General features: G+C 39.3%; 1 protein-coding gene across 1 annotated transcript in view; it reads left to right on the forward strand.

Annotated features, from left to right (window-relative positions):
• LOC139947003 (uncharacterized) overlaps positions 1-25,337 on the forward strand; it is a 91,256-nt gene extending 65,919 nt beyond the window's left edge. Inside the window, exons 53-68 of the mRNA XM_071944812.1 lie at positions 1,181-1,336; positions 3,210-3,357; positions 5,431-5,610; positions 6,430-6,632; positions 6,802-6,982; positions 9,765-10,369; positions 12,076-12,235; positions 13,059-13,267; positions 15,286-15,387; positions 16,121-16,276; positions 17,950-18,121; positions 19,342-19,515; positions 20,273-20,481; positions 21,698-21,878; positions 22,941-23,581; positions 23,917-25,337. Of these exons, the coding sequence (XP_071800913.1) occupies positions 1,181-1,336; positions 3,210-3,357; positions 5,431-5,610; positions 6,430-6,632; positions 6,802-6,982; positions 9,765-10,369; positions 12,076-12,235; positions 13,059-13,267; positions 15,286-15,387; positions 16,121-16,276; positions 17,950-18,121; positions 19,342-19,515; positions 20,273-20,481; positions 21,698-21,878; positions 22,941-23,557 (3,453 nt within the window). The 3' untranslated portion in view covers positions 23,558-23,581; positions 23,917-25,337. The remainder of the gene's footprint in view (positions 1-1,180; positions 1,337-3,209; positions 3,358-5,430; positions 5,611-6,429; positions 6,633-6,801; positions 6,983-9,764; positions 10,370-12,075; positions 12,236-13,058; positions 13,268-15,285; positions 15,388-16,120; positions 16,277-17,949; positions 18,122-19,341; positions 19,516-20,272; positions 20,482-21,697; positions 21,879-22,940; positions 23,582-23,916) is intronic.
• Positions 25,338-25,470: the final 133 nt, after the last annotated feature.

The raw sequence follows: 25,470 nt of genomic DNA on the forward strand, positions 1-25,470 counted from the left end.
CAGAGCATACTGATCGAAACGTCGAGTTAATCCAACGGTTCTTTTCAGAACCACCCCAACTCATTTAGAGATAGTTATTACATCTATTCAAATTATCTTATACTTAATTATTCTTTTGGTTCCTCTGAGCGCTTAGAGACTTTCTTTTGGAGGTGTTAGGCGCTATAGAAATGCGGTTGTTATTATTATTATTATTATTATGGTGTTACCGCAAACTCTTCTATACATGTATGTAAAGGAATATTCTCACAGGGATATTCCCACAATCCAGTTGGCAGCAACTGGACTTGGCGGAGCAATCATACACAAAGCAATCTGAGCATTCCTGAGGAACGTTGCTACCTTTTTGAGATGCTTACTTACTGAGCACTTTTGATGAATATCCATAACAATAATAATAATAATAATAATAATAATAATAGTAATAAACAGTTTATTAATTTTTATATAACACCCAAGCAGATCCTTGCCATTTGATTGGAGGATGGTCCGTCACGTGATAGCAAATAAAAGTACCATTGCACGCTGAGTCACTCACCGTGCTTTTTCGGATGGAACGAAAAAGCCGAGTAAAAACATCACTGCGTGCGCGTGTCTTTGGTAAAGCAGCAGGTGTTACTGCAAGAAGGCATAGTAAAATTACTAGCATTCGGCTTCTACAGTTGAAATTGTTTGTTTTGAAAGTTGTATCTTTCAATCAAAATGACAAAGATCTACTTGGATGTTATATAAAATAAATAATGAATGTTTTTCATTCGTGCAATGGTGCGAATATGTTCATTCGTTGAAAGCTGGAATGTTCCATTCAACTTGGCTCCGCCTCATTGAATAGAACATTCCATCTTTCAACTCAAGAACATATTCGCACCATTGCACTCATAAACATTTATTATGTGTATAATATTGCACACATTCCATAAAATGTACACAAGTGCATAACAAAATAATTAGACAATGATTAAAAAGCTAACAACTGGTAAAGCCACAAAAAAAAATTAACAATTAAAATTAAAAAGCAAGCAGACAGGCAGCCAGAATTGCGCCTGAAATAAGGTTACACTTTGCCTAAAAAAAATTCCCTTTCAGACTGGGTTCCTAAATCTCTTTTCACACTGCGTCTTTCATCCTAATCGTGAGCCCCTGAGAGATTTTTACCCCATAACTTTGCTTTATTTCCCAGATCCTCATGACAGACTTTGGTCTAAGAGTGGTATGGGATGGCAGAAGTAAAGTAGAAGTGTATCTTACAGAAGACTACAAGCATGAAGTCGAGGGACTCTGCGGGAATTACGATGGCCAGCAGGGACCAGACTACTTCATGCGATCTGGAGAACCGGTAATTGTCTGTAATATTGGTTGACATATTGTCACTATCGGGTGTCTAAAAAAAACCTATCCACTTTTGAAATGGCTGCCGAATAAAAAAATATACGATTCTGGGGCAAAATGTTTATGTGTATGGATAGCTAAATGTCTCAACTTTCATATGACACCAAAAAGTCAGGAAAATAATTGTGAAGGGTATGAAAATAGGCTGTGCAGGAATTAGCCTTCCTTGATAAACTCATGATCAAATGCGATCAGTTTGGGTTTGCTGAGTGAATTTTATGGTTTACTAAACAATTTTTTTTAATTCATGAGTGAACAGGAATTGCATTTTTGTTCTTGTAGCATTGTAACTTTCCCTGGTAGACTCAGTGGTGTGATCAAGGGAGTCAGGATGGGGCGATGGTACATGTTGCAACTTCCATGTTACAAACTGTGTTTTTTTCACATCTGTGACTTTGAATAAAAACCTTCATCCCACATTTCAGTCATTGTAAGATGAGTTGAACATTTAATTATTTGTTTCTTAATGATCAGGTGGGGATTAAGTAAATTGATAATTCAAATATGGCTTGTTAAAGTTACCCATTGACCTGAAGTAGCCGAAATCTTGGATTGAATGTTGTAAGCTACAAAGGACTACCTCTAACAAAGGAAAGGCTAATTCCTGCGCAGCCTAATTTTCAACCCTTCACAAAAGTGAGCAGTGTTCGCCCAATGATTAGTAACTTTCGGACTTTTGGGTGTCATGTGAAAGTTGAGACCATTAGCTATCCATACACCTAAACCTTTTCCTCCAGAATCATACACTGTGAAAAAATATCACAGGCATGTTACACGGGTGGGATTCGAACCCACGACCCTTGCAATTCTAGAACAGTGTCTTACCAACTAGACTACCGAGGTTGCCCGGTAGCTAGAGGCAGTTCGAATCCTATGTTTTGGCAGCGGGTACCGCAACGATATAAGAGATGTTAAATTTGCATTGGGGATAAAGAATATTATTTTTGGTTTTTACCCATACACCGATGTGTGTTAGTACTGTATACTCAGTACTTTCCTGAGTCCTGTGAAAAAATATCACAGGCATGTTACTCGGGTGGGATTCGAACCCACGACCCTTGCAATTCTAGAGCAGTGTCTTACCAACTACATGTGTAGACTACCGATGTTGCCCGGTAGCTAGAGGCAGTGCTAATCCTATGTTTTTTCAAAAGAGTAAAGGTTTTTTTGAGACACACAGTATTAGGGTCTAGAGCCCACTTTCATGAAGCAATTTTTGCCGTGACGGACATGGTCTGATTCGAGTACACCAAGTTACTGGTAACTCTCCTTCTTCACCCAAACCCCTCATCTGTGCACCGTCTGGCAGAGTGATGCCATCGGAATGTAACCTCTTAGTATTATTATTACTACTATTACTTTAATGGCATTTAAGCCATTGGACACTTTTGGTAAACAGTGTTGTCCAAGACCCACACTTCGTGTATCACAACTAATATATAAAATAACAAACCTGTGAAAATTTAGGCTCAATCGGTCATCGGAGTCGGGAGAAAATAACGGGAAAACCCACCCTTGTTTTCCCACGATTTGCCGTGTCATGACATGTGTTTAAAATAAATCCGTAATTCTCGCTATCAAGAATTGATATTGTTTTAATGTTTTTTCAAAAAGTAAAGCATTTAAGTAATGGGATGTTTTCTACCATCATCATTAGACCGTGTAAGTTTTAAGTAAATCTGTGATCTTCACGAATTTTGTTTCCTACCAATTCTGTAACGTTCCTTTAAATAAAATGTATTTAAATAAAATGTATTTAAAGAAACATTTCTTTTAAATAAAACGTATTTAAAGAAACATTTCTTTTTATGTTGATCCAGACGACGGACATCAACAAATTCGGAGAAAGTTGGGGGGTGGATGAACTGTGCATTGGATGTCAAGACTGCATTGAGAAGGACGAGTGCCGAGAGAACGAACTCATTGAAGAAGCTCAGAAAGCTTGTCATGTCTTGATTAATCCTCATGGTAAGTGTCATGGCAAAAAAAAAAGAAGAAGATTATTCAAGGATAGCCCCCAAAAAGCCAATAACTAATACTTAGTTCCATTCGGGTCCTTACCAAAAACTGCAAAAAATACCAACACTAATGGAAGTACCGTGATGACGTTCGCCCTGCCCACATTCATGACTGGTCTAACTCTGTGGTTTAACGGCTCACTGGCCAAGGTGATTAAGTGCACCTGGCTAATAATAATAATAATAAGCATTTATATAGCGCCATCTATCTAGACAACTAATCCGAGGCGCTGGAGCGGAAAAGAAACCGAAACAAAGAAGTTTATACAAAGAAAAGGATCAAAAGAGTGTCTAATTAACGTGACTTAGGAAACGAATAGGTTTTTAGTTGCAATTTAAATGTGTCTAAGGAAGAAGCTGTCCGAGTGCATATTTGTAGAGTATTCCAGAGGGTTGGTGCTGCAGATGAAAAAGCCCTATTACCATAAGAGGTGTGTGTCCTCGGTGTCACAAGAAGACACTTGTTAATGTTTAAGTTCTGTAATAAGTTCAGTATGTAAGACCCACTCAACATCGACTCACGGTCTGTTTCCTACGGGCGCGCCACCGAAACGAAAGTGTATTTTGTTTACTGTTCACAAATGTATTTTCTCATTTTGAGTTGTGTTAAAGGCAGTGGACACTATTGGTAATTGTCAAAGACTAGCCTTCACAGTTGATGTATCTCAACATATGCATAAAATAACAAACCTGTGAAAACTTTAGCTCAGTCGGTCATCAAAGTTGTGAGATAACAATGAAAGAAAAATAACCCATGTCACACGAAGCTGTGTGCTTTGAGATGGTTGATTTCGAGACCTCAAGTTCTAAATCTGAGGTCTCGAAATCAAATTCATGGGAAATTACTTCTTTCTCGAAAACTGTGGCACTTCAGAGGGAGCCGTTAATCACAATGTTTTATACCATCAACCTCTCCCCATTACTCGTCACCAAGTAAGGTTTTATGCCAATAATTATTTTGAGTAGTTACCAATAGTTTCCACTGCCTTTAAACAAAACGCCCAGTTGTATGTGGCTACACTCAAGAAGAAACGTCTAAATAGTAGGGCTGGGCGAATTATTCGAATATCCGGTTAATGGCGAATAGGTTTTCCTATCCGTAACCGCGAATGCCTTTTTTTTCTTAACCGGATATCCGCATAGGGCGCGAATAGCTATTTATAAACCGGATAGTTCTGTAATTACAACCAAGTAACCGGATATTCTTTAATATCCGAATATCCGCGGACGTCGGGCGACAACTGACATGAATGTTTTGACTGAATCCTAATGAAACTTCTATTAAGACAGCATAAAACAGCATAAATTAAGTATTTAACTATGCTCACCTCCGTGAAGAGTTAAAACAATGACATTTCTGACGTAATTTGTTCAAAAATTACAAAAGTTTTCCTTCACGTAGAGTCATCCACGATCAAAAGAAAAAGCAAATCGCCATCTTTAAATTAGATCCGGTCATTTTTATGAATGAACCGAGTGACACTGTCTGAAACTAATATCAATCCGCCCAGAAGATCTCATTCACAAACGAACAGCGCCCTCTAGCGACAAAAAAAAATATTTTTTTGTATTTTTTTTTATAGCGCCCTCTAGCGTCGAAAAAAAACTATTCGAATATCCGGTTAATTTTGGATAGTTGGCCAGCGGTATCCGAATAACATAATTTCACTATTCGCCCAGCACTACTAAATAGTATTCTTTTGTTTGAGTTTCATTCCCATGGGCAGTATAGCTGAAAAGGCTGTATACTCCCAAGGGAGCTGAGATGGTTTAAGGGGAGTGAATTAAGGCCCAGTGACCAGGGGTAATAATGTGAAGTACTTTGGCACGCCCTCCAGGTGTGAAAAGCGCCATATAAAAACGGGTTATTATTATTATTATTATTATTATTATTATTATTATTATTATTATTATTATTATTATTATTATTATTATTATTATTATTATTATTATTATTATTATTATTATTATTATTATTATTATTATTGAATTATTTTTCGTTTGGTGATTTCTTCTTCCTCAGGCCCCTTCTCAATGTGCCATGGTATTATTTCAGTCGATGCTTACTACAAGGAGTGTACTTTTGATTACTGTAAGTTATTTCCCAACATGGAGAATCTATGTGAAGACATCCAGGTTTACGCTGATGATTGTAGTGATAAGAAGATCCAAATAGGAATATGGAGAACTCCAGGTTTCTGCAGTAAGTGTTATATTTCATGAGACCAATTTAAGAACTAATTCATTTTCGTTTCAAATTGTATTTTTCAAGAAATGAGTAAAACAATGTCACGCTGTACATGTTCAATCAATTTTTGTGACTTGTTTTGAAACTCATTTCACAAAAAACTAAAGCACTTCAAGATGTAATATTTTATAAGGGAAGCTTTCTACCATCATTATCTTCAAACCGTGAAAGTTTAAAGTAAATCTGTGGACATTGTTTCTTATGTCGATGCTTAGTCGATACGTAGTCCCACATCTCGCAGGAAATACTTTATGTTACAGCGCCAGGAGCGTCATTGGGTGACGGACATGTGCGCTATATAAGAAGCCACAATTATTATTATTATTATTATTATTATTATTATTATTATTATTATTATTATTTTTATTATTATTATTATTATTATTATTATCGTTATCGTTATCGTTATCGTTATCGTTATCGTTATCGTTATCGTTATCGTTATCGTTATCGTTATCTTTATCGTTATCGTTATCGTTATCGTTATCGTTATCGTTATCGTTATCGTTATCGTTATCGTTATCGTTATCGTTATCGTTATCGTTATCGTTATCGTTATCGTTATCGTTATCGTTATCGTTATCGTTATCGTTATCGTTATCGTTATCGTTATCGTTATCGTTATCGTTATCGTTATCGTTATCGTTATCGTTATCGTTATCGTTATCGTTATCGTTATTGTTATTGTTTCTATGTCCTACAAAAGTACCCAGACCCTTTAAGACAGCATGGACAAATTACTCAGTTTTTAAAAATATTTCTTTTTCATGCTAGATTACCCATGCCCAGTTGGGATGGTGACAACTGAGATTGGAACGGAGTGTCCCAACACCTGCGGAAATCCACAAGCTCAGGACAGTTGCTCTGGAACCATTGGTCCCATGTGTGTATGTGCACCGGACTTGCTTCTGGAGGATGGAGATCGCTGTGTACCAATAGCGGAATGCGGCTGCACTTACCATGGAAAATACTTCAAGGTATGTTTTTTTCTTTTTTATGCAAGTCGCCAGACACACAAAGCCTGAAGGCCACTTCAAGGTGTGGGCTATAATTGTTTTGTTTAGAGAAGCTAACTAGGAGTAAATTTTTAATGTTTTTGGGAAAAATCTGACCAAACAATTAATTAAATTGATCTTGACATTGCAGAAAGGTGAGACTTTCCTGGCTGATGATTGCAGTGAGTCATGCTTTTGCAACGACGAACAAGAGGCAGAGTGTGCCCCTATTGATGCGTGCCATGAACAGGCCACATGCTCCGTTGTTAAGGGTGCAAGAGGCTGTCACTGCAACCCTGGATGGACTGGTGATGGAGTTTTTATTTGCGACGGTATGTTCCCTTTTTCCTAATAGCAGTTGTAATAACTAGTTGTTAAATAGTGCTTTATCTACAATTCTAAAATCTGCCCGTCGCTTCAAATTCCACCAGTCTTTACCAGGCTTGAAAAGCTCAGCCTTTATTTTTATAACTCATTGTTGAACACCAGCATTCACAGTGATTGGCTTTCGCCTAGGAGGAATAATAACTTTAAAAATTCCGACCAGTTGTCTTCTATTTGTCGCACTAACCGTTACACGACCAGCCCAATTCCATCCCTGGTTAACCTTATCAAAAAAGTGTATAGAGTGTAAACCTTGACGAGCTCATCATCTGACATCCGAAGTACGTGCCCAAGGAACTTGAGCTGACGACTTCTTACACGCTCCACAAGAGGGGTTGAGCTAGTCATAGAGTAGGCCTAGTGGCGTTGGTGACATGGTCAGTACGCTTGATGTCGAGCATAATGCGCTAGCAAGAGGTAGCAAAGGCATTTATTTTACTTTCTATGTCTTGGGAGACGACCCAGGACTGGCATCCATAGAGGAGAACTGTGATGCACGTGGTGTTGAACAACCTCACTTTGATGGCAATGGGCAAGAAGGGGCTCCTCCACAGCTGCTCCAACTTCTAAAAAGCCGTCCAAGCAAGTGCCTTTCGTCTTTTTAGATCTGTTATGCTGGTTGCCACCATAGATCCCAGATATCTGAAATCAGTCACATGGTTGATTGGACTGTCCTAGACTTGGAGTGCAGGTTGGGGGTTACAGTTTGATATGATGTATATCTGTCTTGGGTCCACTGATAACTACTACTAGCCCGATATCTTGTGCTGCTGAGGCTGTCCTCGATAACTGTTCCTGAGCCCGTGATAAACTGGACTCGAGATGTCTCCTAGACTGCCGGGGATGAGTAACTACTCCAGGGGTGGATTTCACAAAGAGTTAGGACTAGTCTTATCTTGAGTTAGGACGAGATACTAGTCCTAACTTAGGACTAGCTGTATGTTTTTGATATCTCTTAGGACTAGTCCTAAGTTAGGACTAGGCCTAACTCTTTGTGAAATCGACCCCTGACTCCACACCAGCTGTGGCTTTCTTAAGGAGGTAGTCAACGACTATGATGAACATGAAAGGAGCAAGTACATCACCCCGCAAAACTCCAGTGGAAACATCAAAGACTCTGAGAGATTTCCATCTACCATTACATCGCTTCGAGAATTCACACACAGGGCTTGAATGGCACTGACCACAGTTGTTGGTATACTATAGTGGCGTAATATGGAAAACATGACAGCTCTGTCGATGGAGTCAAATGCTTTCTTGAAGTCAACAAAAGTGGCAGACAGAGGAAGTTGTTGGTCTATAAATCCCTCCATTACCCTTTGAAGGATGTGTATCTGCTGTGTGCAACAACGACCAAGACGGACGCCGGCTTGATTGCTCCTCAATATTGGAGCAACTAGAGCACCTTGCCAGCTCAGGCTCTATACTCCCCAGGGAGCTTGGAAATATTACAGGAATTTCATCATGGCTCTAAAGACCAGACACGATACTTGAGACGATACTTGTGAAATGCGCTATATAATTACTTGTTATGACTATATAAGTTATCACACAAGCGCGAGTGGAACACGGAAAAATGTCCACGAGCGCGTGTGTGATATCGTATTTACCTTCAAGCAAACTTGGCACGTGACATAGAACACACAAGACGCAGGTAGTGATATCAGCCGTGCAATATTATAAGTTATCACACAAGCGCGAGTGGAATACGGAAAAATATAGCACTTCTGCGTCCCATATCCAAGGAGGCCGAAGGCCGAGTCGGATATGGGACGCAGACGCGCTATACTTTCCGTATTTCCACGAGCGCGCGTGTGATAACGTATTTATCTTCAAGCAAACTTGGCGCGTGACATAGAACACACAAGACGCATGGTAGTCATATTAGCTGTGCAATATAGGTTTTTATCACCACTCCATTCTGCCAATCTGATTGGAGGATTAGCGCGTACTTGAAGATAAAGGTTTTTATCACCACTCCATTCTGCCAATCTGATTAGAGGATTAGCGCGTACTTGAAGATAATGATTATTATAGGTCATGTGTTAATTACCTGCATTTGTGGAAGTGTCGTGACCGAGCGGTTAAGATCACCGAATTCAAACTCTGGTGTTTCTGATCAGCAGAGTGTGGGTTCGAATCCCAAGCCGTGACACTTGTGTCCTTAAGCAAGACACTTAACCATTGCTTCGTCCTTCGGATGGGACGTAAAGCCGTTGGTCCAATGTGTTGTGTAACGCATGTAAAAGAACCCAGTGCACTTATCGAAAAGAGAAGGGGTTCACCCCGGTGTTCCTGGCTGTGGCTGCTGTATGCGCCGTAGCACCTTGTAAACCATTATAAGGTGCTAACTAATTGGGTCTCATAATAGATGTTAAACTTGCATCGGGATAAAGAATATTAATTTTTTTTTTTTTTTTTCCAATACACTGATGTGTGTTTGCACTGTATACTCAGTACTTCCCCGAGTCCTGTGAAAAAATATGTTTGTTATTTTTTCACAGGACTTCGGGGAAGTACTGAGTATACAGTGCTAACACACATCGGTGTATGGAAAAAAAAATAATAAAAAAAAATTAATATTATTAATTGGGTCTCAAAATTCATCACTGCAATAACCTATCTTTCTGAAAGTTTGTATATACTCAGCACCTTGAGTACCTTGTTTGGTAGATACGTGCGCTATATAAGACTTCATTATTATTATTATTTATTTTTGTCATTTGATAGAAATCCTTGAACCAGTTCATGTGACTGTTTGCTACAATGGGCTGTTGACTATCGACTGTACTGCCAGCGCAGAGCGCATTGAGATTCTCCTGGTTGATTACGGAACCTACCCAACTGCAGATTGCCCAGAGACACTTAATGGCGCAACCCCAGGGGCCCAAGACGCGGCCTCATTCATCCTCTTTGATAGATGTCACAACCAAGAAAAGTGTTCTTTTACTGTCAATGATGCTATCTTTGGTAATTTCCAGGGAAGAGATGGCAAATCATTGTATGTAAAGTATCAATGCCGCGAGGAAATTGCCTCCTACCCAGTCCGTGCAGACACAGAGCTCATATCCTGTGAAGGGAATACCCTAGACCTTGATTGCGGATTTTTGAAGATCTCTGTGATCAGGGCATCATATGGACGTGGACAAGGAGACTTTGTGTGCACAGAAGAAGGAGACGATACATCCACAACGCCCCTCACTGAAGACTGCATCTTTAAATCAGCGTTCCGATTGATATCAGATGCTTGTCATGGGAAACAAACGTGCACTATCACGTCTGATACTGGCTTGTTTGGAACCGACGCATGTCCGACAGTCTCAAAGTATGCCAAGGTAATCATAACAACACACTGGATTTATGTTAATAATAATAATAATAATAATAATAATAATAATAATAATAATAATAATAATAATAATAATAATAATAATAATAATAATAATAATAATAATAATAATAATAATAATAATATTAATCAATGTTTATAAAGCGCCTTTACATCCATAAATAGCTGCAAAAAAGAGCAAAAATAACCAAAGAGCATAAAAGATTTCTAAAAATATAAACCACAAAAATGGACCAACGAATAATAAAAACCACAAACCGCAAAATTAAAAAAGTTATAGAAAAGCACTACTATAAAATGATGTGTTAAACTTACAATACTTTTAAAACATCTTTCGAACCATATGCGCTTTATAACAAACAGTTTTCAAACGCTTTTCATGGACCAACTAGCTCGATCCACGTGTCCCTTTAACTGTACTTGGGTTCCCAAGATACCTTGCTGTATTTTTTTCATGGTCGTGCGTCTACAGCTCATGTAGCTCTTCTTAACCATGAATTTTGGCAAACAGATTTCAACTGTATACTTGGTTTGCGGAAACACCATGTGTGTATCTACTTGCCAGGTAGAGTTTGTTCGTAGAGAACTGTCTTGCTTTATTCTACTGCTTATTTATTATTTAATTAAGCCCACTCTTCTCTTACCTCTTCAGTCTCCTGACGATGACTAGAGCAAGCTAGTCGAAATGTTGAGACCAATTCAGAACTGACTCCGCGGCAGTACAGTTAATTACGATCCTATAAGCTAAAGTAGTCGTCCAGTCTATTTTCTATACCATCCGCCCTGGTAATAGTTAAAAAGCAGGACAGTTCTTTTCAGAACTGAGAAGTCTCCCGAACCTCCGATTATCTACACCGCGGCAGTAGAATAAAGCAAGACAGTTCTCTAAGAACAAACTCTACCTGGCAAGTAGATACACACATGGTGATACCGCAAACCAAATATACATTGATACCTCACCATGCAATGCCTCAAATCCTATAGATTTCAACTGCCGTTGTGTTATAGCTGCCAGTATGCAGAGGCCTTTTCTTTTTGTTCCTTTCGTTCTTTCAGTTTGCCTCCTCCTCTCTCCTTTCCACGAACCCCAACCTCTCCCCTTCATCTCGGATAGGATGGCTCTGTAGAGGTGGTGGTCACCTGTTTCATCTTGCCACTGTATTTTCTATACAACTTCATTCCCAGGGGTGATTGATCTCGCAGCGCCATATTTTTCCCAGCATGCCTTGCTCAATCATAACCCCTGGAATTGGCAAATTTAAATGTGCTATTTAAATGAGCGTATTTTTATATTCAATCTTTTCTACGCACGCGCGCATGTCTTTCGTCTTAAAGAATTTTTTTTATTTTGTTTTATTTAAAAAACGTGCTTGTGTCATAAAAACTGCGGGCGTGCAAATATCTTAAAACTACATGCGCGCACTTGACATCTAATGCATAACCAATTTCATGAGACAATCACCGTTGTTTCACAGTACATCCCTCCTAGGGGTTAGTGACGAGAGGTATCGATACGGCACGCTGCCCGTGGTAGGGAGGCTGCATCAATGAAGAAGAGCAGTAATGAAATAAGTAACACAATAAAACCCTAACAGAATTTGGGAGGATAAGGTTAAGAAATTTTATCTAATAATTTTCCCAAATGTAAATTGTACCTGAAATGTATAACATTTGTTGTCATTGTTGTTTTAGGTCCAGTACCAGTGTGTGAAGAATCCAGATCCCAGAGTACTAGAAGATGACAAATGCGATCCTAACCCATGCATCAATGGCGAGTGCGAATCCGTCAGCATTGAACCCAAATATAATTGCAAATGTCTTCCAGGCTTCACAGGCACTCACTGTGAAATAGGTAAGCATACCCATAAAAGTCTTTCAAGACTCTGGACACTATTGGTAATTGTCAAAGACCAGTCTTCTCACTTGGTGTATCTTGAGCTCAATTGGTTGTCGAAGTTGCGAGATAATAATGAAAGAAAAAACACCCTTGCACGAAGTCGTGTGCTTTCGAAAGATGCTTGATTTCGGGACCTCAAATTCTAAATCTGAGGTCTCGAAATCCAATTCGTGGAAAATTACTTGTTTCTCGAAAACTACGTTACTTCAGAGGGAGCCGCCAAGTCTTCTCACGTGGTGTATCCCAACATAGGCATAAAATACTAAGCCTGTGAAAATTTGAGCTCAATTGGTCATCGAACTTGCGAGAAAGTGATGAGAGAAAAAACACACTTGTTGGACGAATTTGTGTGCTTCTAGCTAGAAGTCTTTTATTATTTTAGTGAGAAATTACCTCTTTCTCAAAATCTAGAGGGAGCCGTTTCTCACAATGTTTTATACTATCAACAGCTCTCCAATGCTCATTACCAAGTCAGTTAATATTTGTTTTGAGTAATTACCAAACATGTTCCTTCCCTTTAAGCTGTTATGTCCATGCAGGAAGAATTATCAGCAATTGGAATACACAATCTCAGAAATGTTTCTGTCAGTAACGCTTCTCAGATTCAATTTTTTTTTTCGGGAACTGTGAGCTATCTAGCCATATATGTTGGCACTCTCCCTTTTTTGTCATTATCTTTGTTCGGGGATGTCAGTCAGAAGCCATCTTCTTTTAACCCCAAATGGTTTAATAATTATAACATTAACTCTATATGTAATAATGTGTGGTGTGATTATAGGTAAAGCGACGTGCAAAGCACTTGGTGATCCCCATTACATTACATTCGACGACGTGCGCTACGACTTCATGGGCCCATGCGTTTACACCCTGGTCAAAAATGCTGATAATGAAGTCAAGGAATTTGAAGTTCGTGTGACCAATGAGAAAGCTCGAAGGAACCCAGCTATGTCATCTACAGTTGCAGTGGACTTCATCTATGAAAACCATGTAGGTCTTATACTCAGTGGGTTTGGGGGAGATTCTAGGGTGATTAAAGGAACATTACAGAATTGTTTTTTGCTAACAAAACAGTTGCTAGCAGTGTAAGCACTTTATGTAATCCACCACATACATAAACTGATAAACCTTCGAGAAGTTTGAGATCGATCGGCCATCTGGGTCATGAGAAAAGAGGGAAAAAACAATTACACATTTTGCACGACATCGATACTAAAAAAAAAGAATAAAATGCTCACTGAGCCATAAATTCCAAATGCGCAATTAGATTGTTTATGTCTCATCAAATATGACACTTCAGACAGAAATATTCCAAGGGATGTTTTCTATTATTAACATCATTATAACCTGTAGGTCTTTTTATGTAAATCTGTGATCTTCACGATTTTTTGTTCTTACTGATTCTGTAATGTTCCTTTAAATCCCCTACCATTATACCTCCTCCCAGATTAGTCTAAGGATCTTTCTATTATTGATAAACAAAGTTGGCATGGCCAGTTGGCATGGCCAGTTGGCATGGCCAGTTGGCATGGCCAGTTGGCATGGCCAGTTGGCATGGCCAGTTGGCATGGCCACTTGGCATGGCCAGTTGGCATGGCCAGTTGGCATGGCCAGTTGGCATGGCCAGTTGGCATGGCCAGTTGGCATGGCCAGTTGGCATGGCCAGTTGGCATGGCCAGTTGGCATGGCCAGTTGGCATGGCCAGTTGGCATGGCCAGTTGGCATGGCCAGTTGTCATGGCCAGTTGTCATGGCCAGTTGGCATGGCCAGTTGGCATGGCCAGTTGGCATGGCCAGTTGGCATGGCCAGTTGGCATGGCCAGTTGGCATGGCCAGTTGGCATGGCCAGTTGGCATGGCCAGTTGGCATGGCCAGTTGGCATGGCCAGTTGGCATGGCCAGTTGGCATGGCCAGTTGGCATGGCCAGTTGGCATGGCCAGTTGGCATGGCCAGTTGGCATGGCCAGTTGGCATGGCCAGTTGGCATGGCCAGTTGGCATGGCCAGTTGGCATGGCCAGTTGGCATGGCCAGTTGGCATGGCCAGTTGGCATGGCCAGTTGGCATGGCCAGTTGGCATGGCCAGTTGGCATGGCCAGTTGGCATGGCCAGTTGGCATGGCCAGTTGGCATGGCCAGTTGGCATGGCCAGTTGGCATGGCCAGTTGGCATGGCCAGTTGGCATGGCCAGTTGGCATGGCCAGTTGGCATGGCCAGTTGGCATGGCCAGTTGGCATGGCCAGTTGGCATGGCCAGCGGAATAATAGCAAAACAATCAATCCTGTTAAAAATAATTGTCACCAAATTGAACATTTTCTGTAACGATTCATGGGCTGAAATATATGTTATGATTTTTGATTTGTTTCCAATAAAATTCAAATATTTTTGAATATTTGTGAAACATTTCTACAAACTATAGCTATCTGTTTTTGATTTGCATTTATGGCTTTCCATAGTTTTTCAACCTCGTTCGGGAAAACCTTTTATAGCGTATAAAAGTTGTGAAAGCCTCTACCATTTACATGTACATCAGCCCATGTACTCATTAAAGTTGCCTGACTATTGTCAAAGGGCCAAATTCTACACCTGTTATCATGTTGAGCATTATATAATAGTTGTTAAATTGGCATCGGGGATAAAAAAAAAAAAAATTTGGTTTTTACCCATACACCGATGTATGTAAGCACTGTGTACTCAGTACATTCCCGAGTCCTGTGAAAAAATATCACAGGCATACTGTATTACTCGGGTGGGATTCGAACCCACAGCCCATGCAATTCTAGAGCAGTGTCTTACCAACTAGACTACCGAGGTTGCCCGGTAGCTAGAGGCAGTTCGAATCCTATGTTTTGGCAGCGGGCACCGCAACGATAAAATAATAGATGTTCAATTTGCATCGGGGATAAAGAATATTAATTTTGGTGTTGAACATAATTCATTGGTCTGTTACATGTACATGCATTAAGACATTCATAATCTCTTTTTGAACGTTGATTTTTTTTTCCCCATGTAGGTAATCAAGCTGCGCAGCATGGGAGTGACTTACATTGATGATGTCATAACCAATGGGTACACAACAGCTGGGTTAACAATTAGCATTGATACACCCAATGTGGTAAGGAACACACTATAAGCTCATAGTTTTGTTGAAGTGTACACTATACTATACTATAAAAAAGAAAGGTTTTGCATGGGCCAAACTTCATGGCTCTGGGCCCAATTTCACAGAGCTGCTAAGCACAACAATTTGCTTAGCATGAAATTTGTGCCTTGATAAAAACAGGATTACCAACCAGATTTCCATGTGACTTTCAGAAAAAGCAAACAACAGCTGAATACCAGTAACAATCAATGTGCAACACATTTAAATTTGGTTGGTAATCCTAATTTGAATAAGGGAATCAATGTGTGGTGAAGAGCTAGGTTTTCAATTAGTGGTTTAAACCATCCGAGGCCTGGTTCTTGATAATTTTACCGAAACAATGTGAAATAAAGTAAAATAAATGCAAAAATTATAATTGTTTATTGATTTCTTTCAACACAACACCCCTCCAGCGATGAAATGGTACGGCCCTCTGGTAAACAACTCCTTATAAGGAGATTGCTGTGCGGGTCGCGCATATCGCATGATGTGGCACAACTGTTACAGCCGTTGCTCTCGACCAGTAGGAATGAAGAAACCGTCTTATAAGCACAGGTGCAAGCTCGTGTGTCACGCCCATGTTTCAACACTTTTTTTACTGGTGTTATATCATCTGTTCAAACACCCCCACGTGATGCCCTCTCAACCAATCAGAATGGATGAACTATCTAGGTATTTATGAATATTAATTTGTTGTTGTTTACAGGTGGTTACAACGGATTCCGGTATTGTGATACGTTGGGATGGTAGATACCTTGTTGAGGTGGATGTAACCGGAGACTACTTTAACCACGTGGAAGGTCTCTGTGGGAACTACAATAGCGACCAGGAAGATGATTTCACCACTCGCATGGGAATGCTGGTAAGGAAACTCACTCATTCACTCATTCACTCATTAAAAGCATGGACACTATTGGTAACTACTCAAAAATAATTGTTAGCTTAAAGGCAGTGGACACTATTGGTAATTACTCAAAATAATTGTTAGCATAAGACAGTGGACACTAGTGGTAATTACTCAAAATAATTGTTAGCTTAAAGGCAGTGGACACTATTGGTAATTACTCAAAGTAATTGTTAGCTTAAAGGCAGTGGACACTATTGGTAAATACTCAAAGTAATTGTTAGCTTAAAGGCAGTGGACACTATTGGTAACTACTCAAAATAATTGTTAGCTTAAAGGCAGTGGACACTATTGGTAATTACTCAAAATAATTGTTAGCTTAAAGGCAGTGGACACTATTGGTAATTACTCAAAATAATTGTTAGCTTAAAGGCAGTGGACACTATTGGTAATTACTCAAAATAATTGTTAGCATAAGACAGTGGACACTAGTGGTAATTACTCAAAATAATTGTTAGCTTAAAGGCAGTGGACACTATTGGTAATTACTCAAAGTAATTGTTAGCTTAAAGGCAGTGGACACTATTGGTAAATACTCAAAGTAATTGTTAGCTTAAAGGCAGTGGACACTATTGGTAACTACTCAAAATAATTGTTAGCTTAAAGGCAGTGGACACTATTGGTAATTACTCAAAATAATTGTTAGCTTAAAGGCAGTGGACACTATTGGTAATTACTCAAAATAATTGTTAGCTTAAAGGCAGTGGACACTATTGGTAATTACTCAAAATAATTGTTAGCTTAAAGGCAGTGGACACTATTGGTAATTACTCAAAATAATTGTTAGCTTAAAGGCAGTGGACACTATTGGTAATTACTCAAAATAATTGTTAGCTTAAAGGCAGTGGACACTATTGGTAATTACTCAAAATAATTATTATCATAAAACCTTTCTTGGTTAGGAGTAATGAGGAGAAGTTGATTGTACAAAAATTGTGAGACACAGTTCCCTGTTTTTGAGATGTTCCCCTGTTTTTGAGAAAGAAGTAATTTTGTCACGAATTTGATTTCGAGACCTCAGATTTAGAATTTGAGATCTCGAAATCAAACATCTACCGCATAAACAATATTTATATTTATACCCTTATTGGGATCATACCCTGTATTTTATAGATGATGTGACCCATGTTTACATTCAAACCGCCCTCTGTTGAAAAAACACTGTATACGTCATGTTTCGCCGGGCAAAAAGACGTGTAGTCATGGTAAGATTGCATACACTTTTTAGCTGGCTGCCAAAACACAAAGGTTTTTCCCGGCGGTGTGCGCGAATCATGATGGTTTTCGAGTGACAACAGAGGTCACATGGTCTATATCATGTGTAACGCATGTACAAAGAACCCAGTGCACTTATTGAAAAGAGAAGGGGTTCGCCCTGATGTTCCTGGTCCGCTCGGCAGCAAATTGCGCCACAGCACCTTGTAAAAGCATTACATTGTGCTATCAGAATTAGGTCTCATAATTCAAAACTTAGTCCCACATCTGGCAGGAAATACTGTATGTTACAGCGCCAGGAGCGTCACTGAGTGATGGACATTTGCGCTATATAAGAAGCCACAATTATTGTTATTATTAGTTATTATCATGATTATTATCATCAATTGGTTTGTTTGTTTGTATTGCATTTGTAGGTTGATGACCCACAGAAGTTTGGAAGGTCGTGGAATGTCGAAGACACCAATGTTGTAGCGGGTGTAGAACCATGTGTTGATTGTGTTGATTGTGTTCTACCTGAACCTTGCGCTGATGCAACAGTCAAAGGGAAAGCCCAAGAAGTATGCAGTCAGCTCATTGATGCATCAGGTAAAGTGTTGTCTGGGTCCTATTACAACCGGCTTAGGCCATGTCCGAATTAGCGGCTGTGGCTATGGCTAGGATTCTGCATCATCATACGTTGAAGTATACGACGTCCTTAGCAATTACATTAGAAACAGTGGTAGCCGTAACGGTCTACTTATTGTGAAGTGAAACATGTTACCAGACTGAATTCGTTCAATCAAAATCACACGCACACGCACTTAAGTCAAACACATTAGCCCCCCCTTTTTTCTTTGCTTTTTATAAACCTTCACTTTTGTCAGTGTTCACAGGCATGCAACTCTTCCGCGTTTCCGCGGAATTTCTGCGAGAAAAAAAAAATGATAAGTGCTAAAAAAGTAAAAAAACGTACCCTAATACAATGCCTGGCAATAACAATATACAACTACAACAAAAGTGAGCCTAGGATGCTAACACTGCACCTTAGAGCATAATAAACCTCAACATTTTCTAGGGTACCATTGTGGGTCTCATGTCCCATGGCGTTTCGGCTGCCTCGCTCCACACTTGGCGTTGTGCCTTTGAAAATTTCCCTTCTTTTTTTTTCAACGGGCAGTTGCATGCCTGTGTTCACAGTCCATATCCAAGTGTATTTTTGATGGTGGTGAGAAAGTGTAGGGTTGCTTTAAAGGGAAGGTACACGTTTGGTAATTACTCAAAACAAATATTAACTTAAAAACTGACTTGGTGACGAGCATTGGAGAGTTGTTGAAAGTATAAAACATTGTGGAAAACAACTCCCTTTGAAGTAACGTTGTTTTTGAGAAAGAGGTATTTTCTCACTAAAATAATAAAAGACTTCTAGCTAGAAGTCTTTGATTCCTATCTGACACACACAAATTCGTCTAACAAGGGTGTCTTTTGTTTCGACATTTTCTCGTAACTTTGATGACCGATTGAGCCTAAATTTTTACAGGCTTGTTATTTTATGCTTATGTTTGGATACACCAAGTGAGAAGACTGGTCTTTGACAATTACCAAACATGTACCTTCCCTTTAATGCAATTTTTTTCAAAGTTTTGGTAAAGATCCACAACGTCCAAACCTCGATGTTGAGATTTGAAAAAGTCCTAGGCAGTTATAAACATCTTGAAAAATATTGCGTTATGAAATACTTGGGAATGTTTGTCCCAAATGTTGTCGTTAATTTGTATAAATTCACTTATTCAAAACTGACTTGATTTTTGTTTTGCCTGTTCTTGCAGGACCCTTCCAGGAATGCCACGGCACTGTGGACCCCGCAACAGCTTACAAAAACTGCATGACAGATATGTGCACTATGCCTGATGGTCTGGCTTACTGTGAAGACTATCAGTTTTATGCTGAGGAGTGTCTTAATAAACAAATCACAATTAGCTGGAGGCGGGCTGACTTCTGCTGTGAGTATAAAGCCTGCCCTCTTGTGACCATAAACAATAAGGGGTGTGATTTCTTTGTTTTTAATCGGAAATCCATTTTTTAAGACTGGCCCCCCCCCCCCAAAAAAAAAAAAAAAAAAAACATATACAAAAATAATTGTTTTAATAATTAGTTTATAGATTAAATTCATAACACATGAAGATAAAACCATATCAGAGCATTGAATCCACAAAAGTGCTCATGGCGCTAAAATACAAACAATAACATTAAAATAATATACAATAACAATAATTTGAACGTAAGCCTAAGTTGAGAAGAAATCTAGAACATGTAGTAGATCAGAATACAATACAAATGCAATGTTTAAGAAAACATCAAAAAATAACACAAAATTACAAAAGACATACTATTGACTCAAAAATGCCTGCTTGAACAGATGTGTTTTAAGTTGTTTTTTAAATTGTGTTAAAGACACGGATGTTTTAACTAGTGCAGGCAATTCGTCCATAGACGTGGGGCAGCATGTGAGAAAGATCGGTCTCCCCATGAATGATTGGATTTGGGCTCAATAAGGATGCTACTGTAGCATTGTAAGACCGGAGTTAGAATAGAAACGCCTTAGAAAATCGCGCAGTAAGCACAAAATGTCAAGTGTCACGACCAGGGTTCAAATCCACACTCTGCTACTGACAATACACGAGCTTTGGCCTGCCATGACATGCCACTCAGCTATGGGAAATTATTGAGAAATAAATGATCAATTTTGTTTTTCTTTAGTTATTGATTGCTTGGTCATGAACATGGTGTACAGCCCAAAGAGCCCTGCGTGCCCATCTAACTGTGCCAACCCAACTGCCGCTCTCACATGTAACTTGGCCGACAGGGAAAATTGTGTGTGTCCAACTGGTCAGCTAAAAGAAGGAAAAGATTGTGTCCCAATAGAGAAATGTGGGTGTGTACATGAAGCTTCTGGAGAATATTACAGGGTAAGTAAATAGCAGTATTGGATAATAATAATAATAAGCAATCCCTCAATGTCTAGGAAGATACTCTCCACAGAGTAAGTTATTAGGGTTGAGGTAGCTGGTGCCTAAGGTGACTCCGTCGATGACTCAAAAGTCCGATCCGTGAGCCACATACTCTCAGGCAGATTTTACAGGTTGTAGATATAGGGAGGGTTGGTCCATGGAGATGTCTTTCACGTTCCCTCTCCTTTCGCAGCTGACGCTAAGGTGTTGCCTGAGCTAGTCAATTCATTTCAAAACTAGCCGTGCCTCTGTGCAACAGTTGCCTCCATATTGCTCGCTCTGCTGTCGGGTTCTCCCGGGATTGGATATATAATAGATGTTAAACTTGCATCGGGGAAAAAGAATATTGTTGTTTAATATTTTTGTTTACCCATACACCGATGTGTGTAAGCACTGTATACTCAGTGCTCTCCAAAGCCCTGTGAGGCATATTACTCGGGTGGGATTCGAACCCACGACCCTTGCAATTCTAGAGCAGTGTCGTACCAGCTAGACTACCAAGGTTGCCCCAGTGATTGGAGCTGTTTTGGAATAGTAATAGGTCAAATTTCGCGCAAAGATCAATGGTTAAAGGACCCACTGGACACTATTGGTAATGAGTAATGGAGACTACACCCAGAGAAGTTTTCTACTTCGAGATGGTTGCCGATGGTGCTTTTTTAATGGACCTTTCCCATGAAATATGCTAATCACATTCACGCATGCGTACAGACCCTGTTGGTTGGCAAACGCCATAGAGTTGTGCACTAAGCAGACGCGCAATCGCGTCTGCGTCACGCATCCATTAGCCGTGTACAAAACAGCGCGATGTTCCCTCATTTTGCCAACCAAAACGTTAGTGCGCACGCGCTATGTGCAATTTACATATTTCATGGGCAGGGTCTATTAAAACCACAGAGATCTTACCACGATGCTACCACGCTACCACCTGGCTACGCTTATTTTGAACATGTTGAAAATAAGCGTGGGGAGAGAACGCAGCTCCCCGACAGTACCACTCAGACCAAACTACGCCCTTGGAGATTCTCCAACGTTTGCCCCACGATTGACCACGCTCGTCCACTTTCTTTCATCATAGTGAAAGCGGTGTTGATGTGTGAACAGGGGTATAAGGCACATATTATGTGTAAAAAAAAACAAGTAACATTATGTGTTATTGTTGCTTTTTTAACAGCAAGGAGAAAGTGTCATCACCAAAGACTGCCTAATGATCTGCTCTTGTAATGGATACAACAATCTAGACTGCAAAACATACAGTTGTGCTGCAAATGAGTTCTGTGGAGCTAAAGAAGGGGAGACATTATGCATGTGCGAAGAAGGGTTCTTCAGAGATTCAGCTTCCAAAAAGTGCTTAGGTTTGTACTTAAAGTTAAAGTCTGGGCCTAATTTCATAGTGCTACTTAAAGAAGATATTTTGCTTAACAATTTTCTGCTAAGCAAAAAGAAGCAAGACACCAGTCATAAATGGTACATGTGACATGGTACTTTGGCCGGTAACCTTATTCCGGTAAGCATACTTATTTTGTGCTTAGTGATTTTTTGTACTTTAAGCGGCTCTATGAAATATGGCCGTGACCTGTTGAGCTCTGACTACCATGGAAGCTATGTGCCTAGCCCATTGTGGGACTCTTCCCCTCTGCTTTAGATAAACACTGAGCCCTGGGGTGGATTTCACAAAAAATAAAGCCTGATTCATACTTCCTGCAAATGTGATGCGAATTTGGCGTAGATTTGACGTCACAACCTTCCTTTCGTAGCAATATTTGCAAGTGAGTTGAGTAGAGTTGAACTGCGAATTATTCCTTGCGCGTTTGTGATGTCAACATTCGCTTCGCCTTCGCATTCGCTGGAAGTATGAACCGGGCTTTAATACGTGTCTTATCTCAAGTTAGGACGAGTTACTCTTCCTAACTTAGGACTTGCCATGCGTTTTTAATATTATCTCCAAGGACTAGTCCTAACTCTTTGTGAAATCGACCCCTGGACCCAATTTCATAGAGCTGTTTTTTAAAGGCACTGGACACTAATGGCAATTACCCAAAATTAATGATAGCAAACAAATATACTTTGGTAATGAGCAATGGAGAGCTGTTCATAGTAAAAATGTGAGAACAGCTCCCTCTGAAGTATTTCTCACTCAAATAATAAAAGCTTCAGGCATGCTGAAGCGTTTTATTAGGCATCTCAATGCAAACAAGTTTGTTCAACAAGGGTGTTTTTTCTTTCATTATTCTCTTGCAACTTTGATGACCAATTGAGTCAAAATTTTCACAGAATTGTTATTTTATGCATATGTTGGGATACACCAAGTGAGAATTCTGGTCTGTTGAACAATTACCAAAGGTGTCCAATGTCTTTAAGCAGAACATTTTGCAAGTCACAGTATCATGGTTTTTGTATGTTTTCTTTCCCAACAGAAATCCCTTTCCCGCAGACTCTTGTCATACCTCAACACCAACAAGCGATGATTGAATGTCAAGACGAGAGATTCATCAACATTCTTGACGCACACTTTGGCAACCCAAAACAAGCTGAAATATGCTTAGAAGTTAGTGGCGATCAGAGCTGCAATGCGGAGAGCAGCATATCTAGGATGAAGGCTTTATGCCAGAACAAACACAGCTGCATACCTCAAGCCCTCGTCAAACAATTTGGTGATCCTTGCTTTGAGGATTTCAAATATCTTCATGTGGAATTCTCCTGTGTGTACGAGATCGTAGAGGAGCTGAGCATTGTAACCAGCATCAGAGCCTGCTTGGGTCAGTCGGTCAGTCTTCTCTGCGATGTCGGCCAAGAAATATTCATCGAAGAGTTCTTCTTTGGTCGCTTAGCCAATGATGGGTACTGCCTTAAAGACGGGGAAGCCCTACCCGCTGAAGACCAACTTTCAGCCACAGCTCTTGAAACAGTAAGAGATCTTTGTCATACAAAACAAAGTTGCCTAGTACAAGCTGACTCAGGTACGTTCGGGAATCCTTGGGCCGAGGGAGATGAGTACATGGAGATCACATACAAGTGTAATCCACAACAGTAGATTGCATTGCTACCATATGGATAGGTAAGACACACTTCTTGAACTTTCTCATACAAATACAGAAACCCATCTCCGTTTCATTCTCTATGTGCTCCCCTTGCCAGGCATGCAACTTTTCAGCCAATGAGCTGATTTCCTTTTTTTTTTTTCAAAACGTGCCATAGAACACTGAAAAACACTGTATAAAAGTTCAGTCTCGAAAACAAGCATCTGAAAGCATACAACTTCGTGTGACAAGGGTGTTTTTTCTTTCATTATTATCTCGCAACTTCGACGACCAATTGAGCTCAAACTTTCACAGGTTTGTTAATTTTTACAAATAATAAATAATTATAAAATGTTTTTGTTCTTCTTTTCAGCTGGCCTGCTCTACCTTGAGAAATGAAACAAAAGTCAGGTAATGCCCAGCACTAAACGTTAAAAACAGAATATGGGAATTGGTAATGGGAGTCTCTTGTGGGATTTTTAAGGGTATCATCTTGATTAAAGTTTAAGCAAATAATCATATAAACTATCATCATCATATTCAAAAACAGTAACAGAATCTTTAGAAAGATTAAACCAACCAAAATTGCAACTGGGGTATATTTTTGGCTTCATTCTACCAACTTTTGTGGAGTTATATTTAAACTTGTTAATTACTCAAAAATATGTTAAGAATGTTAAGCCTTTCAACCTTTAACTTCAGATGAGATTATTTAAATTATTGTAGAAAGTTACAAGGAAAAAAAAACCTGGCTAAAAATGTGAGCCGCCTACCATGTAGGAATGGTGCTGGGTGGCTGTAAACAACGAAGTGTGATAGTTTTAAAACTTGCAGCAGTGGAACCCAATTGGCCAGGTATGGTGTCATTATTTGTTTGGTTAAATTCAATAAAGGATTTCCGGAAATTTCCTTAAATTTATTTCAATAAGTACAGTAGTAGAAAATTATCAAAGCAGCTGTAGCTTGTAAGATTGTTCCAAAGAAAAAGTTTCAGATTTAATATCTTAATGATTGTAAGAGTTTTTGGTGGTATGAACTTAATTAGCGCAGATAATTCTGGATCTGCTTTCTTGGTTTTTCTGGAACTGAAATAAACCTCCAGGGCAAACAAAAACTACTTCCTTCATTGGTTTGAAGAATAGTTTACAGGCCATGCTTAATGTTTCCATAACAGTATTCATGAATGGGAGGTTACCAGGGAATTAACCGAGTTACCAGGGAAATACAATGTTCTTGGAAATATGCTCAAGCCCAGAAAATGGAAAATTACCTAGTTTGTCTGATGCTGCCTGGTAATACAAAATCTCAAATTATATGTTCTTGAGAGAACCATTTCAGAATTCACTCCACCCATGGGTGGAACTTGCTACTTGCACGAATCCGCCATGTGCGTGAGTGCGTGTAGATCGTCGCAAGATAGTCACAAGTCAAGAAATAACAGTAAGTCAAGTTGGCCTTGGTGGTTTAAAGTCAGTCACTTTACTTTGTTTAAATTATGAGATTTAACTTAGTTATTTTGTTTTGGGTTAAAATAGAAAGGTTTTATCGATATTCATAAGTAAATGTTTCAGCAAACTGATACAGATAGGCTTTCCAACGCTTTTTTTGTTGCATAAACAACGCTCCATTAAAATATTGCTGAGAGTAAATAAGACGACAAAAGAGAAGTTTGGATTTAGTTGAATAAACCTTTCTCTGTAGTAACTTGTGTCAAATATAAACAAAGTTATTCTCTTAGGTTGGGAATTATTTGCATCTTTAAAAGCTAACAATAAAGCATGATTGCACAGAACACTTCGCTTGAATCAGGTTTTTTGATAAACACTGTATTTTATTTATTTATTGCTTTCTCATACTTCAGAATTTCTCAGTCACAGAATTTATCACTCAAAATTAGCGTTATCCTATAGACCATGTAAACTTTGTT

This window comes from Asterias amurensis, chromosome 14 (assembly GCF_032118995.1).
Source record: "Asterias amurensis chromosome 14, ASM3211899v1".
NCBI lineage: Eukaryota > Metazoa > Echinodermata > Asteroidea > Forcipulatida > Asteriidae > Asterias > Asterias amurensis.